The 26673-nt window shown below is 36.6% G+C and overlaps 1 protein-coding gene across 5 annotated transcripts in view; it reads left to right on the top strand.

The window, feature by feature from the left end:
* Positions 1 to 3000: 3000 nt before the first annotated feature.
* Positions 3001 to 26673, top strand: part of LOC101157206 (synaptotagmin-2-like) — a 29065-nt gene continuing 5392 nt past the window's right edge. Inside the window, exons 1-5 of one of the 5 annotated variants that reach the window (XM_011475002.3) lie at positions 3001 to 3436; positions 3520 to 3630; positions 19255 to 19480; positions 19583 to 19743; positions 25310 to 25459. In XM_011475002.3, the coding sequence (XP_011473304.1) occupies positions 19279 to 19480; positions 19583 to 19743; positions 25310 to 25459 (513 nt within the window). In that variant the 5' untranslated portion in view covers positions 3001 to 3436; positions 3520 to 3630; positions 19255 to 19278. Of the gene's footprint in view, positions 3437 to 3519; positions 3631 to 15736; positions 15866 to 19254; positions 19481 to 19582; positions 19744 to 25309; positions 25460 to 26673 lie in introns of those variants that run through there. The other 4 variants (XM_011475003.3, XM_020703245.2, XM_011475005.3 and 1 more) reach the window with 4 other exon arrangements.

Raw genomic sequence — 26673 nt, forward strand, 5'->3', positions numbered from 1 at the left:
TCAAAATACCCTTTTTGAACTTCAATAATACTAAAACTGAATAAATATGGCATTTGCTGATTTATTGGGCAAGACTGCCAGAACTATAGGCTATTTGGGTTAATGTGACAGGAACTGCTGGTGTAGGACTCAAGAGGCTGGATGGAAGGAGCTTAACCTTAAGAAACAAACTCAAGTCATTTAAAAAAAAGAAGAAAAAAAACATGAACAAACTAAGGGAAACTAGGGGAAAAACTGTTGACAAAACAGATGACCTGACCAGGGAGTAACAGAAAACTAGACATTTAACCCTTGTGCTATCTTAGATGACCCCACCCTTGCATTGACGTGTTCTCCCTACCATGACAAAGTTGGATAAAGGTGGAAATATTTCATGTAATCCATGGACACCAGTGAAGATCACAAATCATTGAAGAAACAAGGTTCAGCGCACTGTCTAGTGGGTCTAGATGACCCGACTCTCAATCTTAAAGCGCCTAGGATAGCACAAGGGTTACATACTCTAAGGATAATTCACTTAAATGAGGACAGCTGTGGACAGTTGGCAACTTGAACATGGTGTGACTAGAACTCGTGCTGGTTTGCGGCGCCTTCTGTCTGTCAAACCAGGGTTCGAATCCGGGCTGCTCCCTAATCCCTTCTCTGCTGCTGTGCCGGTACCAAGCCCAGTTGGATTGAGAGGGTTGCGTCAGGAAGGGCAAAGTTCACAGGACTTAGATCTGAGGCTATGAATCTTTTAATCAAGAATTGCATGACAAGCATACAACATTAAAACAAGCAAAACCTGTTTCCAGAATGTCTGGCATGCCAATTTTGGAGAAAAAATTAGTTCAGAAGAAAAAGAAACACCTGAATCCAAATAAGACCTCAAAAGCAAAACCTTGGATGCCTTTTGGATGTTGCTGTCTGGTTGCATCACAAACTGTGGATGCATTAACCTGTGATTGCAGTTTGTAATTTTTTATTATCGTAATTATTACAATGTTTTTTAAGGAGGAAAAATATTCTGTTGGTTTGCAATTGAAAGACTTATCAAACAATTTGTTTCGGGAGCTGGTTTAGCTCGTGCTGGTTTGTGGCGCCTTCTGCCCGTGAAACCAGCGTTTGACTCCGGGCTGCTCCCTGTTCCCTTCTCTACTTCTGTGCCGGTCCCAAGCCCAGTTGCTTTGAGAGGATTGCATCAGGAAGGGCATCTGGTGTAAAACATTGCCAAGTTTACCGTGCTACTCGTTTGCTGTGGCAACCCCTGATGGGAAAAGCCGAAAGGGAAACAACGACATCAAACCGTTTGTTTCATTTTTCTTAGATGAACCACATCAAAGAAATCACTTTAGATTCTGTCTCACTAATATGAAGCAGTTCAAAGAAAAAAGACGAAGGATGCACGATAGTAGATGTGTATGCATAGCTTCCCAACATATTTATTTTCATGCATGTTACTGGTAATGTATGCAAAAACAACGAACTGGAATGTTTATAAGTCAGAATATAGAACTGAGCCAATGTAAAACTTATAAATCCTGCAATAAAAGGCTATTAAAAATAATATGGCGGTATATAACAAACAAGGCAGTATTTGTTTTTTCAGAAACATTTCTCACTTGGTCAATTAAATACTTAATTTAGACATAGCATAAATAAATACACATATAAACATATGTAAATATGTGTTACAGTCACTGTGGTCAAATTATATCAGCTCGAGCTATGAAAGGATTCATTTTAATTTTTGGTTTAGTGATTGACTTTTTTCTCATTTTTTTTTCTTGCCGGTAGTACATAATACAATGTGCATTAAATTACATTTTCTTACCTCTGGCCCACTAAAATAATTAAAGTGAAAGAATATTTGGCAATTTGTGTTGATTGGATTCATTTAATCAACTTTAATCTCTTTCTTGTTTCATTTTACCAAGTTGAAATTTAACAAAAGTCCTCAAACTCGATAATTTAATTCAGTTCAGATTTTCTCCATGTCACCTTCTTCTCTAAAAACAAAGCAAGCAAAGCTGTAATGGTTATTAGAAATCACATTCTCCAACGTCTGTGACTCATCTGGGGATGCTGCTCTTGTCGATGTTGAGCTGTTCGTCAATGATAACCCCAAAGGTAATGAAAGTGAGTTTCCACCTGAAGGAGGCTGGATGTCTTTTGCTGCAGAGTTTTGGCAGCATTCCCAGATGTTCTAATACGTTTAATGGTGAAATTGGCACTCATTGGAGTCTTCTGATGCTGCTTTCAATCAAGAAATGTTCCACTTGCAAATCAGCCCAATCTTTTTTCTTTTGTATTTAGGCAATTTTGGAGAAAACCTATATACCCAAATACAGTCTTAATTTGTTTTGTTGCATTTTATTTTAAATTTTTAGGTTAAATTATATCAAATAAGTTGCATACGTTTTAATCGTTTCACTGTACATATCCACATTTTAGACATGCATTGCAGTGTGTAGTTCTTTAGTTTTGTCCTGTGTAAGTATATTGATTTTAGAAAGCAGTATTAAGTCAATAACACTCATTTTTTATTTTCCCAGTCAATTTTTTTGTATAATTAGATTTTTTCTGTTTATTTAATATTTTACAAAAGGCTTACCCTTAGGGGAGGTGGCCTCTAGTGATGTCTTATTTTCAGCTTTTCACATCAAGCTGCTTAAAAAACAAAAAAATAGTAGATTTTTTTGGCTTTTTGGTGTGATTGAAGCAATGCCGCCACAGTGATGTGTAGCTTCAGCAGCTCATTCGTCGTCTTGTTGTCTTTAATTATTAATCAGGTACACATTTAGATGGGTACAAGCAGGGCATGAAGTGCTGGACCAGCTAGTTAAAGAAAGACTAGGGGAAAAGCATCTCTTCCCATCTGCCTTCCTTTATACTGCAGCAAAAACCAGCTTGGGCAGACTGGTAACACCCTCTCATCCTCCCCTCCTCTTTTCTATTCTCCCTGGTCTTTACACCTCGCTGCACTCAGGTTCCTGCAGAGTTCCTGCAGCAGGGATGCCCTGGACTTAAAATCCAACTCTGCGTGAGCTGCTGGCTACCATCTTCATCTTTCTTTTCATCAAACTTATTGATTCTTTTGCATTTGCTCCTATCTGCCTTTTCTCCTGTGACGGATTCTCAAAGCTCAGCATTCCTTGTCTGCATGTGCCGAAGGAAACGTTGATAGTGCAAAGGAAGAAAAGAGGAGGAGCACATTCGTTTAGTGCGCCAATGACCCCCCTGCCTCCCCCTCCCCAGCTGGTTGATGACACAGAGGGTTTTTATTGAAAAGCTTTTCAGCCAATGGGCGAACAGTGCCGGGAAATACAGCAGTGGAACTGCACCGGCACTGATGCTGTGCTGATTTCAGTGTCCAGGCTGTGGTAATCTGCCTGAGTGTTTCCTCTTCTGTCTGCCTGATTGCCAACACCGCCTTGAGCCAACAAAACTCCTGTTTGTGAGTGTTTGCTTGGAAAGCGATACAGCTGATTCTAGGACTTCTCAGTGCCGGGTTTTATTTTCTTCACTGTTTTTTTGCAGGAAAGAGCAGCTTTCTCATCTTTTTTTATTTTTTGGTCCAGGAAAGAACATAGCTGGCATTGGTTTCTATCTCCACTCCTTCTTTAGGGGGGCAGTCTATTTCTGCTCAAGGTAAACAGCATTTTTTGTTCTCTTTGTCCAAAGCATCTATTACAGCAGCTTTACTGTGTGGCAGATTGTCACAGAGGCACCTAGCCTCATTAGGCACTTCCTGCCTGAAATGAAAAAAAAAAAAAAAAAAGAAAAGGTCTGCAGAAGGAAATGGAGAGGATGAACAGCTCTGGGGTAATTAGAGCAGAGTTGACATTCTTGCCCATTCCCTATTATTTTTACGCTGACAGGTCTGCAATAACAGGAAATCTGTCAAAATGTAACTTTAAATGTGGGTTGTCTTAAGCAAAGCAAATGGAAATGATGGGTAAAACTTTAGCGTTACATATGCTATATATTTATGTCATTAGTGTGGTGTCATTGTTTAGTAAATAAAAAAAATTGTTGACAATTTTTATAGGAAATGGAAAACATTTTTTAGATTCAAAAGTTGTGTAAACTTTATGTTAAACTACAATATTAGTTTGTGTGTTTTCTTTTAATTCTCTCAAGTGTTTGCAAGACTGAGGGGAAGTGGTTCGCATAAAGGCTAAGAGAGAGTAAATGCAAAGTCAGATTTGCTGAGCCAGCAGAGTGGTCCACATCAGAGTCTGCAGAGCTTTTGTTGGCCAATTGACTCACAGTCATTCTGGTAACCAAGTCCACTGCAGCTTTTTTTTTTTTTCTTGCGTGGAAGATCATTGCAACCACTGACACTATGGCAATCCGACATACTTTTAGTGTTTTGTACATTTTCCTACACTGTTGTTACAGTGTACGTTATTGGCATCTCCTTCACTTTACTCATTGCTGTTTCTTACAGACATGCCTCTATTCTTTCATCATCTGTGCGGGCACAGATGTGGGAGATTGATCTGTGCTTGTATGTAACTCACTGATTATGACGCAGTGGTTTCTGGAGTCCCTGGGGGAGGGGGAGGGGGGGTTGTGAGTGCATGACTGGGACACTCCTTTGGGTTTTCTGCAGAAGAAGGCTTTCTTTTGGCGTCCGTAGAGGTGAATCAAGAGTTGTGCTGCTATAGAAAAACATAAGTGATCTTTGCACAGTGATCTGTCCCACACAAATACAGTACGCAAACACTCACGCTTATTGGTGCATTTTGTGATGCAGTACGTATTTTGGAGGTTTAGGCGACATCTGGAAGACCCATTTCAACATATACTCAAACTGACTGGCTTTCAAATCTATGGATTACAACTCAATTCAGTACTTTTTTAACCATCATTTTTAAATTGCTAATATTGTGAAACAAAATTAAAACAAAAAACTATAATACAGTATATTACAATTTTAATGTTGATGAGCATTTTTTTCCTCCCATTATCATGTTTTTGTCTTTCTCAACTTGACCTGACCTACAGTAGATCAGAGATTATCTGGGTTTTGCTGGTAAAGGCATGTAGATGTGTCTTCTAAAGATCATTCAGGAGCCTCAATGGGAAACATTCAGAAATGTCCTTTAGTCATGCAGCCATTGCTGATGGGCTGCCAGGTGAGTTCATTATTTCTGTTCCACTCTGAGTATTTCAGCACAGGTTTATTGGATTGCCATAAAATTGCTTGATTACGCGTCTTTAAATGGTTGATGATCCTGTAGTGTCACACAAGATTCACATCTGTAAATTTATTGGAGAATTTTACATTTCAAAAAGCTCTACAAAAAGCTCTTTTTTAAACCAGTGAAAATGGATCCATCTGAAGGGAAACATCTATTTTTGAAGACATTTTAGTGTGTAACACACACATTTCATTAGACATTATCAATAAAAACACAAACATAAGCCCATTATGGTAAATGGCATATACTTGTGAAGGGCTTTACAACCTCTAAAGCACCCAAACAACACTGGTGCCAATCTATAACCACCAGGAGCATGTGTGGGGTTCAGTGTCTTGCCCAAGGACACTTTAACACATGGGTGGGCAAGGCGGGAACCGAGCCTGGGATCTTTTGATTACCATGGCTACCTCATTGTGTGGAATATTTAGAAAACTGACCTGTCAGAAGTGTTGTCTGTAAATATCAGTCAACAATAACATTGATTGAGAGTTGAACATTTATGTAAGACTTCACTGTAGTATAGGTATCTATATAAATACAGTATAAATATGGTGTGTATATATATATATATATATATATATATATATATATAAATACAGTAACAGTATATCTTCATACATTATGCAGTATACAAATACAGTTCAGGTAAAGACTTGAACGGTAGACTATAAAACAAACACAATTTGATGTTGGAGCATTGCTTAATATTCTTTATTGAGAAAGACAGAGCTTAGCAATGATTAATGCATGTGACATGTGACCCCAGCAAGAACACTAGTTCCTTCATTAAAATGAGGCTTGGTAGTCCTTTAGACTTGGCTGGGCTTTCTAACTTCAATCATTTTTCTTAGAAACTGTTTCCACTTGAGAATAGTCTCTAAAACCAACTCGTGGTTTGTTTTTGACTCCTAAAGGTCCATATGTTTTTGGCAAAACATACTAATGATTTGCCCGTATCTGCACAGTCGTTTAAATTGGAAGATAATGACAAAACACAAAAAATGAAAGTCTAACAAGATAGGTAGAACATGTTTTTAAATGAAAAAACAAACTACTTTTTCCCAGCAAGTTGAGAGCCAACTCCCACATTCACTTCACAAATTTGAAGCCAACCTAGAATGACCAAATGTTTTTATTCCTGTTTTTGTTAACAACTGGATGGACTCAACTGAACTCTTTGTATTCATGATCCTTTTGAGTTCATGTTTTACTTTGAAGCCCATCGAGACGACAAATAAAATTGGATTGAAATTGAAATTGAATTGAATTGAACTCTCATTTAACTTTGTGTCATCTTCTGACCAATTTTCAGAAAATTGATGAAGTGGGCAGAGTAAGCTCCAATTAACATGGACAGCATGACTCCCTTGTGACTATAAAAAATACAATCAACTGAGGCTTGATTGGATGCTTGTAAAAGACATTTCAAGACGTTTTATGTCAATGGTATGCAAAAAAACACATTTTCACCTATCTTTCATAACACAATGTTAAAAAAAAGTATATATAGTAGCAACAATTATCGAGAAAACCACTTCTGCAAAATTTCAGAAGGCTTTTTGTTGGGGTAAAAACATTTACTAAAAAGATAGATAGCTCAGGCAAACTAGTTGGAGGATTGCTGCATAAGACTTTTGTATAGTGTCAAAGACTTTGCATAATAAATACAAACACAGCATTTGAAAAGTACCATTAATGGAATTCTTCACAAAACATTTTTCTGCATTAAGAACTATTATTATGAATTAAATTTTAAAGTACTTGACATTTCTTCTTCAATTTAATCAAGGAACTCTTTAAACTGAGTAGAGATTTTGTACTACCAACATAATTTGAAACATTTAAATATGAAAGTCTAAGCCACTTCTGTCAACTGCAGTTTCTGCCTTTATGTCTCCACATTTCAGCTCCTCTTGGGAAGAAGACCATTTCTGCTGCTTGATGGTTCATGTAATGGGAAGCTTCACTACAACCCATAATTCTGTCTCCACTATCCTTATTCACAGACCAGTAACATCAGTCACTGAAAGAACATCTAAGTTGTTTTTGGTTCAGAATATCCAAAAAGTTGCAGTGGTGTCCCTTGTAGGTGGTGGGTTATGTTTTGATGAATTAAATCATTTGGACTCATCACTCGTGAGGATGCCAAAGACCAGATTTTCCTGCTGGCTTTCCTACAGAGAAAGATTTATCAAAATGCTCAGGTATTGAAAAACCTGCTTTAAAAAAAATGAATTTAGGTCGTTTGGAACCGAAATAAAAAGCCATTAGGTGCTAAACAAGCCTTAGCTTTTGTGTTCATCTGGGGGTTCAGAGGGGTTTCTAAATCTTCTGATGCCAAGTCTGAGGAGGCCCTACAGTAAAAAATGGAGGAAAAAATCAACTAGAAAAGTAAGCTCCGAGAACTGGAACCATTTATGTAGGATCAATGAAAAAACGATTTAATTAATATTGACCAGTGAGAACTGAATAATACCAGTTGCTCCTAAAATAATTTTCCCTGTACTCATATTTGATTAAAGCAAAACTTTTCAAGACGCATTTGTATTGAGTACGAAAAGAACAATTTCTTTTTGAACATTTGAATTTTTAGTAATTTTTTCAATGACGCTTAAAGTTGTAAAACTTCAGTTGTGTTTTTTTTTTATCAGGAGAGAAAGATGTAATGCAGTGAAGTAATCCATTTGTCTTATAAAATTGCTAAAAATGCTGTTAAAAAAGATCCTGCCAAAAAAACATTTAACGAAAAAGGCCAGCTGTCTTCTTTAAGAAAAAAGTATGCAAAAACATGTTGCACTATGCTCTTCGTTGTTAAATACTAACAAGAATCTGATGTAAATTCATCAATTTTGACCAGTTGTTTTCTTCCTGTTAAAAAGCTTTTGACCCAAGTTAGCGCTAGGCCTCTTATCCCATACCAACCTATAGTAGTCTCATCCCAAAACATGTACCGGTAGTAGCTACGTTTGACCCCACAGAGACAAATGTAGCTACTGCACGTTTTGGAATGAGACTGGGTTGCCCATACATTTCCAGTTTGTCAAGTAGGATGTCATGATTAAAAGTGTCAAATGCTTTTTTTTTTTAAGTCAATGAAAATTCCAGCTGCATATTTCTCTTTGTCCAGAGCATTTGTGATTTCCTCCACATCATCAATGATAGCCAATGAGGTTGATCTGTTTTCTCTAAAACCACATTGGTTTTTATTTATAATGTTATGTTTATTAATAACTGTCCCTAATTTATCATTAAATATTTTTTCTAAAATTTTTGAGCATTGTGGAAGGAGAAAAACAGGTCAATAGTTTGTAAATATGTGTTTGTCTCCGCTCTTACGGGAATCACTTTTGCTATTTTCATTTGGTTTGGGAATCTTCCAGTTTGTAATGATAAGTTACATTAATGTTAGAGGCTTAGAGATGCTGTTAGTTACCGTTTTCACCACTGTCATATCTATATCCTTACAGTCTTTTGAGTTTTACTCTTGACTTTATTTGTAATTGAGATAAGCTTATTTTTACATGAGCGAAGGATTGAGTGCGGGATCTTTTCGATGAGTGGATTATTGTCTTTGCTGGTTTTGCATTTTGGAATTTCCGCTGCCAACTGTGGACCCACATTTACCAAATAGTTATTGAGACCATTTGCTGCTTCATTGATGTTGTGGCTTTGACCCTTCTTATCTGTAAAGTAATCTGGATATATTCGCTTTTTTGTCCCATTTTTAACGATGTTATGTAATATTTCCCAGACTCGCTTCACATTTATATTTTCATTCAGTAGATTATTGAAGTGTATGGTATTTTGGTTAATTTTTGTATGACTTATATCATTGTTCATTTTCTCTTGTCCTTCGTTCAAAGAATTTTTTTTAAGTTATTTTTCTTTTTACAAGCATTTTTTAGACCGATAGTTAACAAAGAGCATTTGGCAAATTATTTCTTGAATTTATAAATTGGACAGTAAATATTTCTAAAAAACATTTTTAAGCAATGTCCACGTATTTCTGTCTTTACACTAATATTTGTGTAACCAAAATATGTCATTCCAAGGCTTAGGAAAAGTATTGAAGAGCAAAGATCTGACATGGAACAACTGAAACCATGGTCTCAGACATAGTGAAGATAGATAATCAATTAAATAGATACTTGCTTTGGTTTTTGGTGACCGATGTCTATTGTCATGATTGAACAGGGCACAGCTCCACAACTAAATAACTGAATAATACCTGTAAGAATCTAAGTAAGCTTCTATAAGGCTTAACAAATTAAAAAGAGCAGGGACATTTTTACAAGAGCAAGCTTGTGCTCTATATGTTTTATATTCATGCTTTGTGTGGATTGTCTTCTTCTCTGAGCCTAAAACAGCTGTTCAATAAAAAAAATGTTTGAAAAAAAAATGTTTGAAAAAGATAAAAAGGGATTTGGTTAAAACAACAAGAAAATCAAGGAACAGGCTTTTAAATGAACACTCAGAGCCCAACATTTTGTGTCATTTATAGGTTCCTTTACAAAATGTGCAATCATTTTCAGAAACTTAGTTAAGGCAAAAATATGTCAACTAGATCATTTTTGAGACAATAGCCGTATAAACACATTTTTGTCAGGATTTACTGCCAAATGCATTTTAATTTTAATGGTTTGAGGTCTCAGCTTTTTCGATTACATATGTGACAAATTTGTAATCGCTCTAGATTAAAACAGTGCCTGCAGAAATTGACTTAAACATCCTTAAAGTTCAATTTTTGTCTAACACTGGTGTGTGTCTGATTAGGAAACATCTACATGGACCTGTGTTGTGTCTGTCTTTTAGATAAACTAGATGGTTAGGATGTCTTCACATTTGGTCAGCTGCACAGTCTAGTATTTTGGATAGTTTACTTCATTTGGCAGCTATGAAAGCTCAATCAGCTGCAGACCAATCACTTAAAAAAAGAGAACTGAAGGCAAAAAGGGAAAAATGAAAAAAGAAAGGTAAAAATACACGTAAGAATTTTTTTTCTTTGGTGATAGTCTGAAGTTTATTTTTTCTTTTTATAATTGTTTTTTTTCAACATTTTTTTATTTCTTTCAAGTTTCCTTTTTTTTTATTTACAATTTCATTTTTAAATTTATTTATTCATTCAAATTGAATTTCCCCTTTTTTTCAAATTCACAATTTTAGTTTCAAATTTTCATTTTTTTTTTCAAATTTCTAATGTCTTCCTTTCAAAACGTTAGTTTACAATCTGGTTTTTCATTCACCTTGAGCTGATTCTGATTTGACCCCACACCAAGAGTCCATTTTTACATCAGCTCAATTAGGTGTTAATATACAAGGAGAAAACAAATCACAACAACGTTGGAAACTGTTTTGTTGGAAAGCGTGGGGCAGTGAAAAGGTCTGGTCACCTTTTAGGGATGCTAAATAAGGCAGCATGGCCCCCAAATGCTGCTTGAACTGTGTGATTTCCTCAATATTCAGTCTTTGACTTGTTCCTAAAACAGCTGTGTGTAGAAACAAACAAAACAATATAAAAGTCAGAAACCAATCATACAGAGTCTGAAAGATTTTTCTAGCAGAAGAGCAACCTCAGATCCTGAAGTAGTGCCCCTTAATGCGTTTCCCCCCTTAGCACTACTTTGTCATGATGTCCCAGATCTATGCACTGGGGCAAACCATCATTCACCAGTGATGGGATGTGGTTCTTTATCTTCTCTGCTACATCTATCTCTGAAAATGAATTTTTCATCCTCCCCTTTTGTTTACACCTTTAAAGTAACATAGAGAAATATTTGTCTGGCTATGCCAGACTCTAAGGGTCAAGAAGAGTATCATCAGTCAAAGTGCAAATGACTTTTTAAGATGACACCAGTTCCATCATGGAGAAGATAACACAGGTTATATGTATAATGACCAGACAACTTGAAACTTCAGAAAGTAAAGACAGGACAATGAGGAGACTAGAATTCCAACTTTTTTCCTGCTTTCAGATATTGTAATAACTCATTTAATGGAGTATTAAAATAACTTTTTCTTGCATCACTCACTAAAAAAGTTTCCTTCTGTCGGATAAAACCCAATACTTCAGTCATCTTTGGTTATAGTTTGTGAAACTTTCATAGACTTCCGCATAATATATTAACAGTAGACTGCACCACTTATAATTAGGAAAAATACTTTTCAAGAACAGACGAACTTTGTTGCACCAGCCCAAAGATGAAATCACTGCTTATTAAGTTCCTCCTCATGAACATTTCTCTCTCATATTTGATGAACGAACTATCAGAGCACTCATTTTAAAACAACCCCCTCCCAGCCTTGAATGAGCTATAACGGCTGCTCAGTGAGGAAGGGTAGAGGGGCGTGAGCTGTCTGGACTGTGATTTCCTGCTGGACCGGTTGATTATTGACAGCCCACAGAAGCCTCATAAATCAGAATTACATTGGGAGTCATTTTTAAATGTCACAGTGTGAGTATGTGGGGGTGGAGATAAACGAATTGGAGGCTAAAATAAATGAATTTTCATTTATATCAGTCCTCTGGTTTTGATTGTGCATTCTGACTTCTCCATGGAACTTGTGCAGTGGTGTGTTTTACTTGAACTGAGTAACAACAATTGAGTTTTTCTTGTTTGATGAGTCAAAAAAACAGGACCAAAACACAGTAACCTGTGATTTTCAGTTCAGTGAGTAGTCTATAAAACCCAAGAATGCCCCCAAATCAGACCAAAATTCTTCTTATTTTTTTTGGATTACGACCAATGATAAGTGATGTTTTTTTTTTTTTTTGGGTGTGTGTATTTCATTTTTGACTTTCCCTTTGACTTTTATTTCCTTGTTAAAGCAAGTAAATAAACTCATTTTTTGCAAACAAAACTGTGAACACATACACAACCCAGTTTCCTTCATCCTCTTGAAACCCTGCATCCCAGTGAACATCACATTTTGGGTTCTACCACAGCAGTTAATTCTGCTTAACTGGGGCCCTGTGACTACATGTGTTGAGGGTTAGCCCAAATGTTTGCTCAAGTCTAATAATGACAATGCCAAATCATAAAAAATATGTTTTTTAAATATTTTTCAATTATAGTTTAGCTAAATGAGGAAAAGACTGGAACAATGGCTTAATGGTAATACTGGTCTAAAAAAAAATCACCCAAAATCATGTAGCCAAATTAGTGTTTGTAGTGTTTTTAAACTGAACGTGTCCACGTTGCATTTATAGAATGATTGCAATTGTTTTTAGATTACTTTATTTTTAAGTTTGAAGGGCAACATCTGTGTCACTGCAATGACTCAGATGCTCTGCTATAAAAAAAGTATTGCACAGGTAATGTCAATTTTTAAAGCAATTTACTTTGAAATTGTACATTTGCAAAATGTGTAATTTTGGTCTTAAAGGTAACATTTAGGATAGTCTTATACAGCAACGGTAAGTTAAAATATGCATCATACACAATTTACAATAACCAACTCTTATCTGATTAAAATGTAGTCCATGGCAAGTAAAAACACATAATATCCAAATCAATTTTATTTATATAGCCCAATATTAAAAGCAATAGTCCATTTGACCATAACTCAGAAATGTAAAAGCTTCGAACTCAACTTCCAGTCCAGATTTATTTCTGGCTGAGTCTGAAACAGCTTTTTTTGGGCTTAAAAACTCTAAAATAAATAAAAATATATTTTTGACAAAACACATGTCACATGTAGACAATTTATAATAGCTGGAAAGGTTTAGAGTCATTACAAAACCAACCTCTTTGTAACTGCTCCTTTGTCCTTCACTAATGTCACCATCCCACTAACACAGTTAAGGGAAAATCCTCTGACACAGCACAAAAGTTTAGGTAGACCAGCTTCCTGTGATGATAATGAACAGGGATATGCACTTGAACCAAAGAAAAGTGAAATGCAGATGAGCAAAATCAGGACAGACTAGAAAAATGCTATACCAGTTTGAGTGATGGACTTATGCAGAAATGGCCTGTACCTTTGCATTTCTTTGTTGCACCCCTGCATTGCAGCACTCCATGTTTGAGCTGAGAGGGGTGCAATGTTTCCCACATCTCGTTTTGCTGCCTCAGAGGCGGCAAGTTGTCTCAACCCAAGACACCCAGCACATTTCTGCACGTGCTCCTTTCTGTTCATTGCGTACGTTTTTCCCTCAGTACTTTGATAAAAGGCCATTTGCTGCACTTTCAACCTCTAATTTGTGTCTGATTTGTGTGGCCTTTTGCACAATCAGAAAGATCTTTTTTTTTTCCTTTTGTTCTTTTTGTTAAAAAAAACAAAACAAAACGTGACAGCTCATGTCCCTGAAAGAACCAGTGTTCTGAATCAGATGCATTTCAAAGGAATTAATAAATGATGTTACAATAGAGAGTTAGGCCTTTTGGCAGTTTAGTCAACATGAAAGCTGTTTCTCATCTCTGTATCTTTTGTGTAACCTATAATAACTAATAAAGTGGGGTTTACATTTTATTAAAAGAAAATGTTTCCTTGTTTTGATACATGTTCTATTGATTATTACCTGTTTAATTCTCCTTGACATGCAGAAAAGGGTTGTTTTGAGAAAAGAAGCATCTATTTTTGATGAACAACAACAAAAAAAAGATCTAATAAGTGAAGTCAAAGACTGTAAAGTAGACTTCACTTTTTGTTTTTAAAGACACAGGAGCAAAAAGTAAGAGATTCTAAAACTCTGGAATGCTCCTTTTCTGTGAAGTCTGCCACATCCACAAGTAATTTCAAGACACTTTTAAAAACTCTTCTTTTTACTCTGGCTTTTAACTCCAGTGAGCAGATATTTTATTAATTTTGTTCTTTTATTGTTTTATTGCTTTTATTGCTTAATTGATTTCATTGTTTTTTTTTATCGCTTCTTTATTGTATCACATTGTTTATGGATTTTATTTGATTTTTTGTTCAGTACTTTGGTTTCTCTGTTTTTGTAAGTGCTATACAAGTAATACGTTGATTGATTGATTGATTGATTGATTGATTGAAAAACAGAAACAAGACAAAACAGAACCACAGACAATTTAAACAACAATTAAAAAGGACTACAAAAGAAGATGATAGAAAAACAAATTCTTACCAATCCGACATGAGCAGTAAGACAAGTCTAAAGTCACAACTTATGACATTATTTGTAATTTGATAACTAAACTATAGAAGCAGTGAGGACATATGTAAAAGTAAAAGAGGGAACTCAGTCAGATATAAAATATAAAAACAATAAAAAATAAAAACAAAAAAAACAAAGAAATTGTTATGTTTGTCAGGTGAGGTACTTCCCCAAATTGTAAAGTAAAGTAAAGTAAAGTAAAGTGAATTGTTTTTGAAAAACCTGTTGATCACTAAACATTTAATATGGTCCTTGCATCAATTAGCAATCTTAAAGTTATACCAATAACACTATTACCATTTGCTTTGATAGGATTTAAATATTGATTTAAACTTTTTTTAATCTTTAGTTAAACATCTTTTTTGTATTTTGTATTTGATTCCACAGCTACGCAGCAAATGGAATAATGTGTGCATTACTTTTTTTTACAAAATAAATACTCTTTTTTTTAAAAAGGTAGAAAAAAGGGAATAACACACAGATTCAGCAGTTTTATATATTTCTCTTGCCCTCTTTTGGTTGGAGTGGCTCATTGCAGTGAAATGTCACCACGCAAACTGCACCAAGCCTGTCTAAAAACTGTCAGCTGAACAATAAAACATAACGTGTTTTTCTGTAAAATAGAACAGTGAATAAAAATAGTTCTGTATTTTAAAAATATGGAGCTCATAAAAACAACGGAGAAGGATGCTAGATATTCATAGCTTCTCAGCTAGATCAAGGGTTAGAAACCAACATGAGACATTACAAATGTATTTAAACCTTAAACATTTAGGTCATCTGGGGTCAATTTTAGCTCTGAGCAAATTTCTTACACCAAGTATCGACAATGTTGACAATGTTAGCAGTGCCTTGTTTTGTAGGAAGGTGAAAGCAGCTCATTCTTCTCATCACGGTCTCCTGAGGATCAGCAAAAAGCAGACAAGTTGGAGTAATCACTTTTTTATTTAGCTGTTCGTGGCAAAAGATTTATCAAGGAGGGATCTCCCCTGAAGGATCATATTTTTGATACAGGAATATAGGAATAATCGTGTTATAATCAGTGGAGCTGTTGTGGTAATATTTTTTACTTTAAAAAGTTTGTTATCCCTTGTCCTGTGAGCCTTGCTTGTCCTTTATTAGTCGTGGTTGCAAACTGTGGCGTCCCTCAACCTGGAGCTTGTGCTTATTGATCTTTTAGTTCTGCCCTCCAATACTAGGGGAAAGTGGCGGGCTGCATTTAGCTGTGTGACCAGCATTATAAATAAGGTTAAGAGGGAAAGAAAGATGGACGTTGGTTAAAAAAAAGGAGGCAAAAAGGTTGCATGTGCGAGTATATTGAGGGAGAGAATGAAAGTAGGGAGATGTGGGTTGGGAGGGTGGAAAATGGGGGAGTTGTTTAGCATTGGAAAGAGGAAGAGGAGGGGGTGTTCTGCTGCAGTGGAGAGAAGTGAGAGGAGACTGCAGTCTCTGTTTATGGAAGAGATCAGACTATGTTACTAGAGCTCTGAGGAACTGTATTCCATCACATAGTGATATTGGATGGGACACCTCACAGGGAGAAATCCTCATCTGACTGGTGAGATCTGTTTTGATCTTTGTCGATTTACTGTAGGTACAGATGTGTGAAATAAACTGAATCTAAACAGCTCTTTTTTTGCACTCTTCAACTACATAACCTTAAAAAAACTATTCTTGTGCAATTGCATTTTCTAACAGCTATTTACTTCTAAGTGAGGATGCTTCACAGTCTGTCCCGAATGTTACTGGTCAGCTGCAGAAATTAAACAGCAAATTTGCACTGAGTGGTTCAATCTCAGTGACAAAATGTAGATTAAAAGATGAGGAAACAGCACTGGTATATCATAGAGTATTAATTTCTTTCATGGAAGCAGATTATAAATGACTTAAGTCATTGAACTTATAACTGCACTTGCTCTTGCACTACATCAGTATGTTGCCTGCCAATATGCACAGTTTTTGTTTCTAACTGCTGCTTTCATGCTTAATATCAGGCTTATTATTACTTGTGTGAGGCCTAAATCAACCAAAAAGACACAGTGACACTTTTTTTTGACGGGGTTACTGTTGCGTCTCGTTTAATAACCGTCATGCATCCCAGGCTGGTGTGGCAGTCTGCATTCATATCATGCACATGCCCGCTGCCTGGGCAGCGACTTGAAGATGGCCAGGAGCCAGGTGTTATTTTTTTTTTTTTTTGATGGGCTGATCACCTCAGCTACAGTCATAGACAGGTTGTGGGCAATTCTGTTTTGCTGATAGGAACTGTCAGGATTGCTTAGCAACTGATCCAGGGCCAACACCAGATGATATTTCAACGGGGGAAAGAAACTGTGACCATCAGACCTCTGATTAAATAGAATGAGAGGTCCACTCAAAAACACGTGTGCTGCAAACATAGTACTTATTGATCTGTGGTCTGCAAATCAGTAAATACAAAGTTATCTAAAGTTTGTGTTGGGTGTTCTCATTTTTTTTAATTTTTTATATTTGGTTCATATAAGGGCTGCATGGTGACGCAGGGGTTAGTGCTTTCACATCACAGCGAGGAGGCCCTGGTTTGAATCCCAGCTGGGACCTTTCTGTGTGGAGTTTGTACGTTCTCCCTGTGCATGCATGGGTTTCCTTTCTCCCACAGTCCAAAAACAAGCTTCATAGGTAATAATTACTCTAAGATGCCCCTAGGTGTGTTTGTGTGGGAGTGATTGTGTGCCCAGCGACAGACTGGCAACCACTCCAGGGTGTACCTGCCCTCACTCAACAGTAGCCGGGACAGGCTCCAGCAACCCTGTGACCGCGAAAGTGATATAGCGTGTTAAGAAGAGGGATGGTTCCCATTAAAACCATTCAGATTTACCTAAAAAAATCAGAAACTGTGAATCCTCACAATTGACTATATTTTTTGTTCAATGTAAACAGAAAAACAACATGTTTTTTAACCTGGAATTCAGGACATTTGCTCAGATTTGAACTAATATTTACAAAAAAATATTTTTATGTTTTTTATTCACTCTGCCACACATATCTACACATTTTTTTGAAAAACCTTTGACTATTGGAAAAAAAAAACAATAAAATCATGACTACAAATGAAGTTGCCACTTTTTCTTTAGGCCTGTGATGAGCTCAGATCTACTTTTCAAGAGCAAACTAAATAGTAGATTCTGCACTTAACATTAAGAAACTTGGTTTGTAATCATTGCATTAACAATCAACACAATAGAAACAGAAACAGAAGAGAAGAGAAGAGATGTTTAATTATTTTAAAGGCTGTTGCTATTTTGTACCTGTTTTGTGTGTTCCTCTTTAAAAATTAGGCAAAATTAAGGCTAACCAGTTTCAGAAAGCTGGATGGCTCAGCCTTAGTTTGTTACACCATTTAGGTAACTCTAGACTCTACAAAACGATTTCTGTGTTAATATAAATTTTCTTATAAAACATTATTTCGACAAATGTTTATATTTAATAATTCACTTCGTAAAACACTCAAGAAACAGATTGCTGGATTTTCTAAACTGAACTGTGCACAGTTTCAAAAAGTCACTGTCACCCATTAAATACTAGTATTGAAATGCAGTTAAGTTGTTTTTAATCCAGTTTGTGGTAAAGTTTATTGTTTCTTGTTCATTTGATTACTTTTAGTAATCAAATACACATAATGATATATTAACCCTGGAGAACCCAGAGGGTCAAATTTGGACACATTTTTTTGTATTACAGTACTGTAATTAATTTTAAAATATTTTCAGTTTTAGGATTTTTTTTTCTATTTTTTAGACATTTTCAATTTTCTTTTATTTAGTTTTTAGATATTTACGTAGATGTGCTTTATTCATTCATTCATTTTCTTAACCGCTTTTCCCTTTCGGGGTCACGGGGCTGCCGGAGCCTATCCCGGCCACTTGTGGGCGAAGGCAGGGGACAACCTGGACAGGTCGCCAGTCTGTCGCAGGGTAGAATGTCCACAAACACACCCATTCACTCTCACACTCACACCTATGGACAGTTTAGAGTTGCCAATCAACCTATGAAGCATGTTTTTGGACGGTGGGAGGAAGCCGGAGATCCCGGAAAGAACCCACGTATACACGGGGAGAACATGCAAACTCCACACAGAAAGGTCCCCCGTTGATGTAATGTTTTTCATGTCCCCCAGCCGGGACTTGAACTTGCTTTATTCTATTTTTTAATTTATTTTATTTTTTTAATGTTTTTTTCTTACGTTTTTAATATTTTCAATTTATTTTTTTCTATTTTTTTTGTTTAATACTGTATTATCAATTTTATTCGTTTCATTTCTATTTTTTATTTCTTCAAAGTTTTTATTGTTATGATTATTCTTTTATATTTTAAGATATTAAAAAAAAAAAAATCCAGTTTTTATTTTTAATATTTATTGTTTTTTTATTTTAATTTTTTTGGCAACTGTTAATTGATGCTTCCCAAATTGAACACAGAAAAAAAATTGTCAAACTTAACTCTAAATGTTTTTTTGGGCTCTTAAAAGCAGTTTGGGTTTTTGGTCAAAAGAGGTCATGAGGTTCAACATTCTTTTTTCAAAATTTACAGGCTAAAAATAAGTGTAAAAGTAATTTTGCTATAGTAAAAATTCAATTTCTTGAAAAGTAACTTGGTAAATAAAGACGTTTTAGGCATTAATACTTCATCCTTTTACTTACTTTTCCTCACTAATACTTCTATTTTTCTTTCATGGTAAACATAGTTTTACATTTGTTACAAGCATTGACTCTTCAAAAGAACTGGACTGAATCACAATCTCTCCCAACCTCAATCCAAATAGGTTCTAAGAAGCATGTTTTTGGACTGGATCTGTCTGACATTTTTCAGTACAGAACAAAAGTAAGACATACTTTTCATAGGGATCTTCCCATCCCAGATGTTATAATGTTTTTTCTTCTCTTTGTGCCTGTTCATGTTGTGTTTCAGGGACCCCCGCCCTAGTCTGCAACAATGAAGTTCAACTTGTTCAAAACGCCACAGGCAGTGGCCGCCGAACCCACCAGTGGCACCACCGTAACCATGGCTACCTCCCCAGCTGTGGTCTCCACCACTGCACCGGACATTTCTGGCTCTAACAACACAGAGATCAGCAAAAATGACATGTTTGAGGAAATCAAAAGCAAATTCTTGAATGAAATAGATAAAATACCCCGTGAGTAACTATGAAAAGAATTGTGATGTTATTTAGTTGGTTAAAGTTATAGAGAAACACAACTAAAGTAACAAAGACATGTCTTTTTTTCAAACCCATCAGTTCCTCCGTGGGCTCTCATTGCAATCGCCGTAGTAGCTGCACTGTTGGTCCTCACATGCTGCTTCTGCATCATCAAAAAATGCTGTTGCAAAAAGAAGAAGAACAAGAAAGGGAAGAAGGGGAAGGATGGCTTCAACATGAAGAACATGCAGGGTGGCGAGGTATGCTGCCGCGGCCTAATATACGTATGCTGGAAAGTCAGAGATGTTCTCATGGATGTCTAACTTCCACTTATCCTTATGATAGTAGAATGCAAGTTTTGCTGACACTTATCATTCAGACCAGAATGACTATGGCTAACTGAGTTTGATCTTTCACCAGCCTTAGTGCAGGCCAGAGAGGATCCAAGTAGAGCTCTTTTAACCTTCATCTATTCATTAGTGTTGGTTTCAATGTCTGATGTATTCTATTGTGACCCTTGGTGAAAAATGACACACTTTGCTGTGAAATGGCAAAGAATAATGAGCACAGTGAAATAGAGGAGACTGTTTTTGGCCATCTAAAAAGAACAAAGCATATTAAAATAGAAATAATGTAAATCATGAATCCATGAAACCTTCAGCAGACTTTCAAGGCAAAGCAAATGACAGATAAAATATTAGATAATTATTTATTCAGGGACTAGTAGATGAGCATCACAACACTTTTTCCTGTTTCAAACTAATTTTAACTGCTGTCCATATTTTGAATTCAACAGCCTCCTCGTTCAAGTGAATCATTTTTGCTCGATCCCTGTGCCGTCAGTGGCGTTGTTTTTGTTGTTGTTGTGTGTTTGGTGCCTTGTGACTTGAATCTCTACCTCTCTCTGCTCTCCCCTTTTTCTGCTTTTTATCCATTTTGTGTGTGCCTCGTGTTTCATGACTGTGATGGACTCCTGCTCTATGGTAGGTGGATAGTTCCATTTGATGCTCTTCGGCCCCCAGAGTTGGAAAGGGCTGGGTTTGTGGAATGAAAACCGCTGTTTCATTTTACTTTTCCCTCCGTTTTGTTAATTTTGTTATGACAGCTTGAGAATGCTGAAAAGAAAAGCTGTAATGTTCTCCAGAAACCCAGGAGAGTAGAGCACATTTTTCTTGTCGACATTGTTGTAACTCACAGCAATATGGAAAGGATTTGCCACTGTTAACACTGTTAAGCTCTGCATGAGATGAATGGCATGGTTAGTTGTTAAAGAGGCATAAACATGATGATAAATAGAGCTGCATGAAAGTAGGCAAAGTCTTTTCTATTGGATTTTTATAAAGAGTTAAGGCCTGTTCACACCGGGATGAATTTCGCCCGCGATTTTCGCCGACGTTTAACGCCTCGTGACTAAACAAAGGGCACCAATGTGAGTGTGCACACCGACGCGAAAAAACGCCACGCGTCAAAGCGTCACTTTTTAAAAACGCCTCGGGGTAGTTTTTTTGGTTTGACGCGTAAGTCGAAATCTATTCGACCAATGAGAACGGCGCTTTTGCACACGTGTCTGGAGCCTCTGAAGTTACAGTAAAACACAACTTGGGGGCGCTCAAACACAAAACTGCCTTTCTGAGCACACATACTAGCGAAGAAGATAGACGCCGAGTTGCATCTACACAGCCGCGAAGAAATAATGACGGACATTCTCAAATATCCCCGAACCAAGCACCAGTAGGAGCAACTGGTGCTTGAAATATTCATGTTTTCTTTGTATGATTCTGACAAGCGCGTAAATACTTGCTCTCTTCTTCTGAGTGAAAAGCGACTTTAAGAAGCGTAAAGTTGCGCAGCGCCACCTTGTGTACAGGAGTATTTCTGTTTACATTAAGCGCCATCTAATGTCAGGGAATGAAATTGCATGTTCGCTCGGCTCATCGTCAGCGAAAATCGCCTGGGTGTGAACACAAAAAACGTGGCGAAAAACGCTGGCGAATAAGGCCTGGCGAATATTCGTCCCGGTGTGTACGGGCCTTTAGGTGGAGACACTGATTAACCCAAACAAAAGCATTTCAAACTGCAAGTCATTAAAAGAAAATCCCCAAAGTCCCAAAATAAATATAAAATTACAACAGTAAACTTTATTTAGAATTTTCCCTGTGACTTTAAATGGCTGATCATTTATCACAATAACCTCAAAATTATGGAGTCCCAAATTGTTCATAGTTAAAAAAATAAACATGACCTTGTGCAATAATACAAAACCTGCACACAGATTTTAAATGAGCCATTATATTCTGAAATATATTTTATTTTGCTTTAAAAACCTGTTCAGTATTTTTAAAACAGCATTTTAAAATTTTCATTTTTAATCATGTTTAAAACTATTCAAACTAAACTCCAAATTAATTCTATGGCTTTTTTTAGGAACTCGGATTTCAAAATCAATATTTTCCAAAGAAGCTTTGTTTTTATTTCAAATTGCTGTTTTTCAGAATCACTTATATATTTCAGAATGAGCTTTTTCGGCAGAATGTGTCTGTCTGCCAGTCAAACCAAACAAGGGGGGGGGACTTTTGGGATCGGCTATTCCTTTACTCAGACATAAGCAGCAGCGCCCTAACTACATCGATTGAAGTTGCTTCAGCGAACCTGCACACCCCTCAACGGGTGGGAGTATGCACCTCAATGCATCAATAGTATTGCCAAATTGTGCGGTTTCCCAATCATTTAAATAACGTTTTAATTAACTTTTGTTAAAATAAACAACAACATGAAAAACATCTGTAAAAAAAAAAAGCACTGGCACTATAATAAAATAACGTTTCCTAACTACAAGCTCAGATCTCAGTCCCAAGATAACCATTTTACCACGGGTTTACAAATGATCCCTAATTCAGTGTCACCATTTCCACACGGCTTTTTATTTTCTTGCTCTTTACCTTTGTGGTTTAGTCTGATTCGTTTAAATGGGTATTCTGGTTAAAAAAGAAAAGCATAACAGAAAATCTGTTAATAGTCTTTTTCAGACTGCCATATTAAAGTGGTGCTCATGCCATGTGGCAACATTTTTAGGAACAATGCAAAAACGATTTCTAGTCTTATTTTGTGTCCTGCAAAAAATATATATCAAGACAGTTTTTAGCATCAATATAATACAATTTGAGACCATTTTTCTTACCTTGTAGGGTACCCTGTTTTTTTTGCTCCCATTGGCAGGAAAATCTGCCAATGGGGTGAGGTTTTATAACTTATTCTGAGGGTACCTGTTTTTGTAGTGCATAGACAATCACAAAAATGCAAAGTTGTCTTAAAATTGAGTCATTGCATCTGGACTTTAAATCTTTTTTCTTGAAGCCTTTCACCATTCATCCAAGAGGCTTTATCATTTTTATAAAAAAGTTGATAAATCTGAACTTACTGTAAAGTTTTCGGAGAGTCCAATTAACACTGATGTGCATGTACAATAACACCCAACTAACACTGTGAAACACTCCATTTCATCCTGTCCAAATTCGCTAAAGATAGTTAGATAGATAGATTAGCTCAGCAGCTCATGATCCTACACAAACAGTTGCAAAATAAATGAATAAAGGATTTGTAAATGTATTTATAGTTTTTAGTCATGTAACATGCGAGACGTTTTGGAGGGCAAAAGTGTTTCAAGATGGAGGTTCATGCTATGGAACTGCTAAATCTGTTCAATTTTTAAGCAGTCCTATTATAATCAGCTTCTGAAAAAATACAAAATGAAAAGATATGAGAAGAAACTGTAGTTTGGGGTTTTGCAGCCTCTTTGGAATCCTACAGAACCATTCAAGTCTCTTCAAACACCCAAGTCCATTTCAGAGCAAGATAGTCACTCACCTGGTTAACCATCCTTTACCTTAAACTGCCCAGAAAGAGAAAGTGTACAAACGGACGAAGTCGGTACCATAACCATTCGGCCTGCAATAACCGTTCAGGTCCTTTCGACTGAGGATAACGTCACACTACGGTAGCCCCACTTGGACAAACTACGTAGCGTGGAGATCTGCTAGGGCTCTACATATTTTTATTTCATGTTTCCTTATGTAACCTAAGTTTCTTTTCCCTCCCAAGTTGTGTCTGACATTATTCTTTGTAATGTTTATAGAGAGATTTTACCACAACCCACTTTGTAAAAAGATATGTGGCTGTTAGAATGAACCTGGTGTTCCACACAAGCAAACTGTGTCTCTGAGCAGAGCAGCTTGAGTCTCGTAGCTTCGTGTTTGCAGGCAGGGAAGGTGCTTTGCTATTGTGTAAGGTCCGAAGAAGGGTTCGGAATGAAGTCTGTTTGGCTGCAAATGCACTTAATGATTATCATATCAATAATAAAAGCATGTTTAGAAGATACTCTCGCTCTATTTCGGAGCTTTGTTTGTTTACAACGGACTTCATAATAACTTTATTTGTCCAGACCAATCACTATCTGATACATCATCGGTCATAAAGTGACGTCAGCAGTAGTCGAAGGACCCCGAACGGTTTTGCAGGCCAAATGGTTATGGTAATTACAACGGAGAATCATTTGTGTTTTTGACCTGGATGGCCCAACAATGATGTTGTCGAAGCATCTGTAGATGAGAGGCGAGGAACCGTGAACTGGTTGCAACGATGGAAACATTTGATCACAAAGCAAAGATAAGGCCAATGCTAACTTTTGAACAGATAGGTTATATCTGTATATATGGGACATAAAATAGGAGGCTTGACAATCGAGTGTCTCCTTTAGCCGTGTGTAGAGCATTTGTTATATACCTAAATAAGAGTCAAATGCAAATAAATCTGTGAATCATGTAAGACAATCTCACAGTTTAAATGAGACCTTTATAAGAGCCAGTTTACAACAAAGCGCACATCGTATTAGCAAATTACAGAGGTAAAATCTAAATTACGTAACTGTCAAAGTAAAAATAAAATAGTACAACTACTTTTACCAGCTCTTATTGTTAACAGAGAGCTTGTTAAAAATGTAGGTACTGCTCGTTTACCTGAGGGCCTGAGGCACATGTTTAAAAACACAGCCACACAGCATCCGCCCCAAGTTTTGATTTGTCCAGGACTGGGTTTGTCTGCTTTGAGATTTGTGCTTCTGTTGAGAAAAACAAAGTGTTAATTTTATTATTTTACCAAAGTGATTTTAGTCTATGCAAGCTTTAATGGTGAAATGATGAAGTCTTGTCAAAAACAGGGGATTTCACTTAGACTTTTACATGAAATAAATAACTTTGGTTATCACATAATGTGACGTCAGCACAATAAATAACTTTGGTTATTTATTTAATATCATACCTTTTATAAAATCAAATGCTTTTCTTTTCTTTAACAGCTATGCTTTGTCATAAATTCAGCAACTGGCGGAGTGAGGTAGTTCAGAAAGTCCTCTGTTCAGTGGTTCAGAGAAATTATCAAACACCTATTTCTCAAACATCACTGGGACACCTGTTGCATTTATTATCATTTTAGTGGAATTAGCATGCAATGCCTCCACTGACTCTGGCTGTTTCTATGCAAGCATGTCAAATGAAATTCCCACTGATAATAAAACACAAACAACATAACAAGGACTATGGAATATTTTGGCCATGGTAGTACTATGTTATTATTAGTGGAGAGTTTTCACCTTTCATGATTTTGATCATCAAGTAGTGAGTAAATAAGCAATAAAGAACATATTTATTTCCCACTTACCGGTACAATTCCTGGAGCTCTGTCTGTGGCATGCGACATGATGGGGAGTCTTGTTATGTAATTTTTTGGAATGTACCTTTTAAAAGTGTTTTTGTTACTTTTCCAATGCACCAGAATGCATCAAACATCGCATACCAGGATGATGATGATGATGACGAGGGCGAGACTGGGATGACGGAAGAAGAGAAAGAGGAAGAGGAGAAGGAACAAGAAAAACTGGGAAAACTGCAATACTCAATTGAGTATGACTTTGAAAACACAAAGGTTTGTGACTATAAAAAAAAGTCTTTATATATACTGAAATGTGCTTAAAAAACATTTTTCTGCTATTTGTATTTTGGAGCTGGACCGTTAACAATCAAAGATGAGGTGGATGAATGTCTGCTACTTTGTATTTCAAGAGGCCAAATCATGCTGTGTTTTTGTTATACACATAGACTTAATGCTATTTGTCTTTACACCAACATTATTTTTTGCTTGAACCTAAAAAGTATTTATCGTAGTAATTATGAACCTTTAATGCAACCACAAAGGGACACAGTCCAGAGATTTACTGTACCAGTCCCAAGACTAAGTAAATGCAGAGGGGGTCAGGAAGGACATTCAGCATAAAACCAAAGCTAAATTATCAATCTTAATTACCAAATTGGTCATGGCCCGGGTTAGCAATGACTGCCATTGGTGCTGTTGACCTACAGAGGGGGCAGTGAAAACTCGACTGCTGTGGGTTCAATAAGAGGAGGATGAAGGGATGTTTGTAGACAGAAAGAAAAAAAAAATGGAAAGTAGGAGTATGGATTCAGAGTACTTTGGGTACTTTGAATGTTGGGAGTTCGACTGGAAAAACCAAAGATTAGCAATGGAAAGAAGAAAGGTGGATATCATGTGTGTTCAAGAGAACAGATGGAACAGGAGCAAGACTTACTTATAAGAAACAGGTTCAAGCTACCCAGAGTGCCCAAAACCGTGATGAGTGGAGTAAGATGTGGAGGCCACCCACCCGCCAGCAGTGGCGTGACAGGCTGCTGATGATGATGATGAGGTTCAAACTGTGTTATCATTGTGTAGATGGAATAAAGTAATAAAGTAAGAGCGCTTCTGAACGAGAAGTTAGCTGAAAACCTTTTTTCTAAAGGTAAAGAAGGTCCCTGAAAGGTTAATGAGTGTAAAGCTGGAAATTGAAGGTATGATGTTGAATGTTGTAAGTGGTTATGCCTGTCCAGGTAGCATAGGAGCTACAGGACACTGAGAAAATTCTGGAGGGAAATGGATGAGATGATGTAAACAGACTAAATTTCCATGTGTGGGTGAGGGAAACGGGTAAGAGGGAAGTCATTGGGAAGATTGTTGTGTAGAACAGGATTGAAGAAGGACTTTGCCAATACAATGAAACCGGCGGTCTTGAATGTATTTTTCTAGAAAAGAGGAAAGGGGGACCAACACGAGTGGTAAAAAGGAATACATAAGTTGATTATATG

The sequence above is a fragment of the Oryzias latipes genome, chromosome 5 (assembly GCF_002234675.1).
Source record: "Oryzias latipes chromosome 5, ASM223467v1".
Taxonomy (NCBI): Eukaryota; Metazoa; Chordata; class Actinopteri; order Beloniformes; family Adrianichthyidae; genus Oryzias; species Oryzias latipes.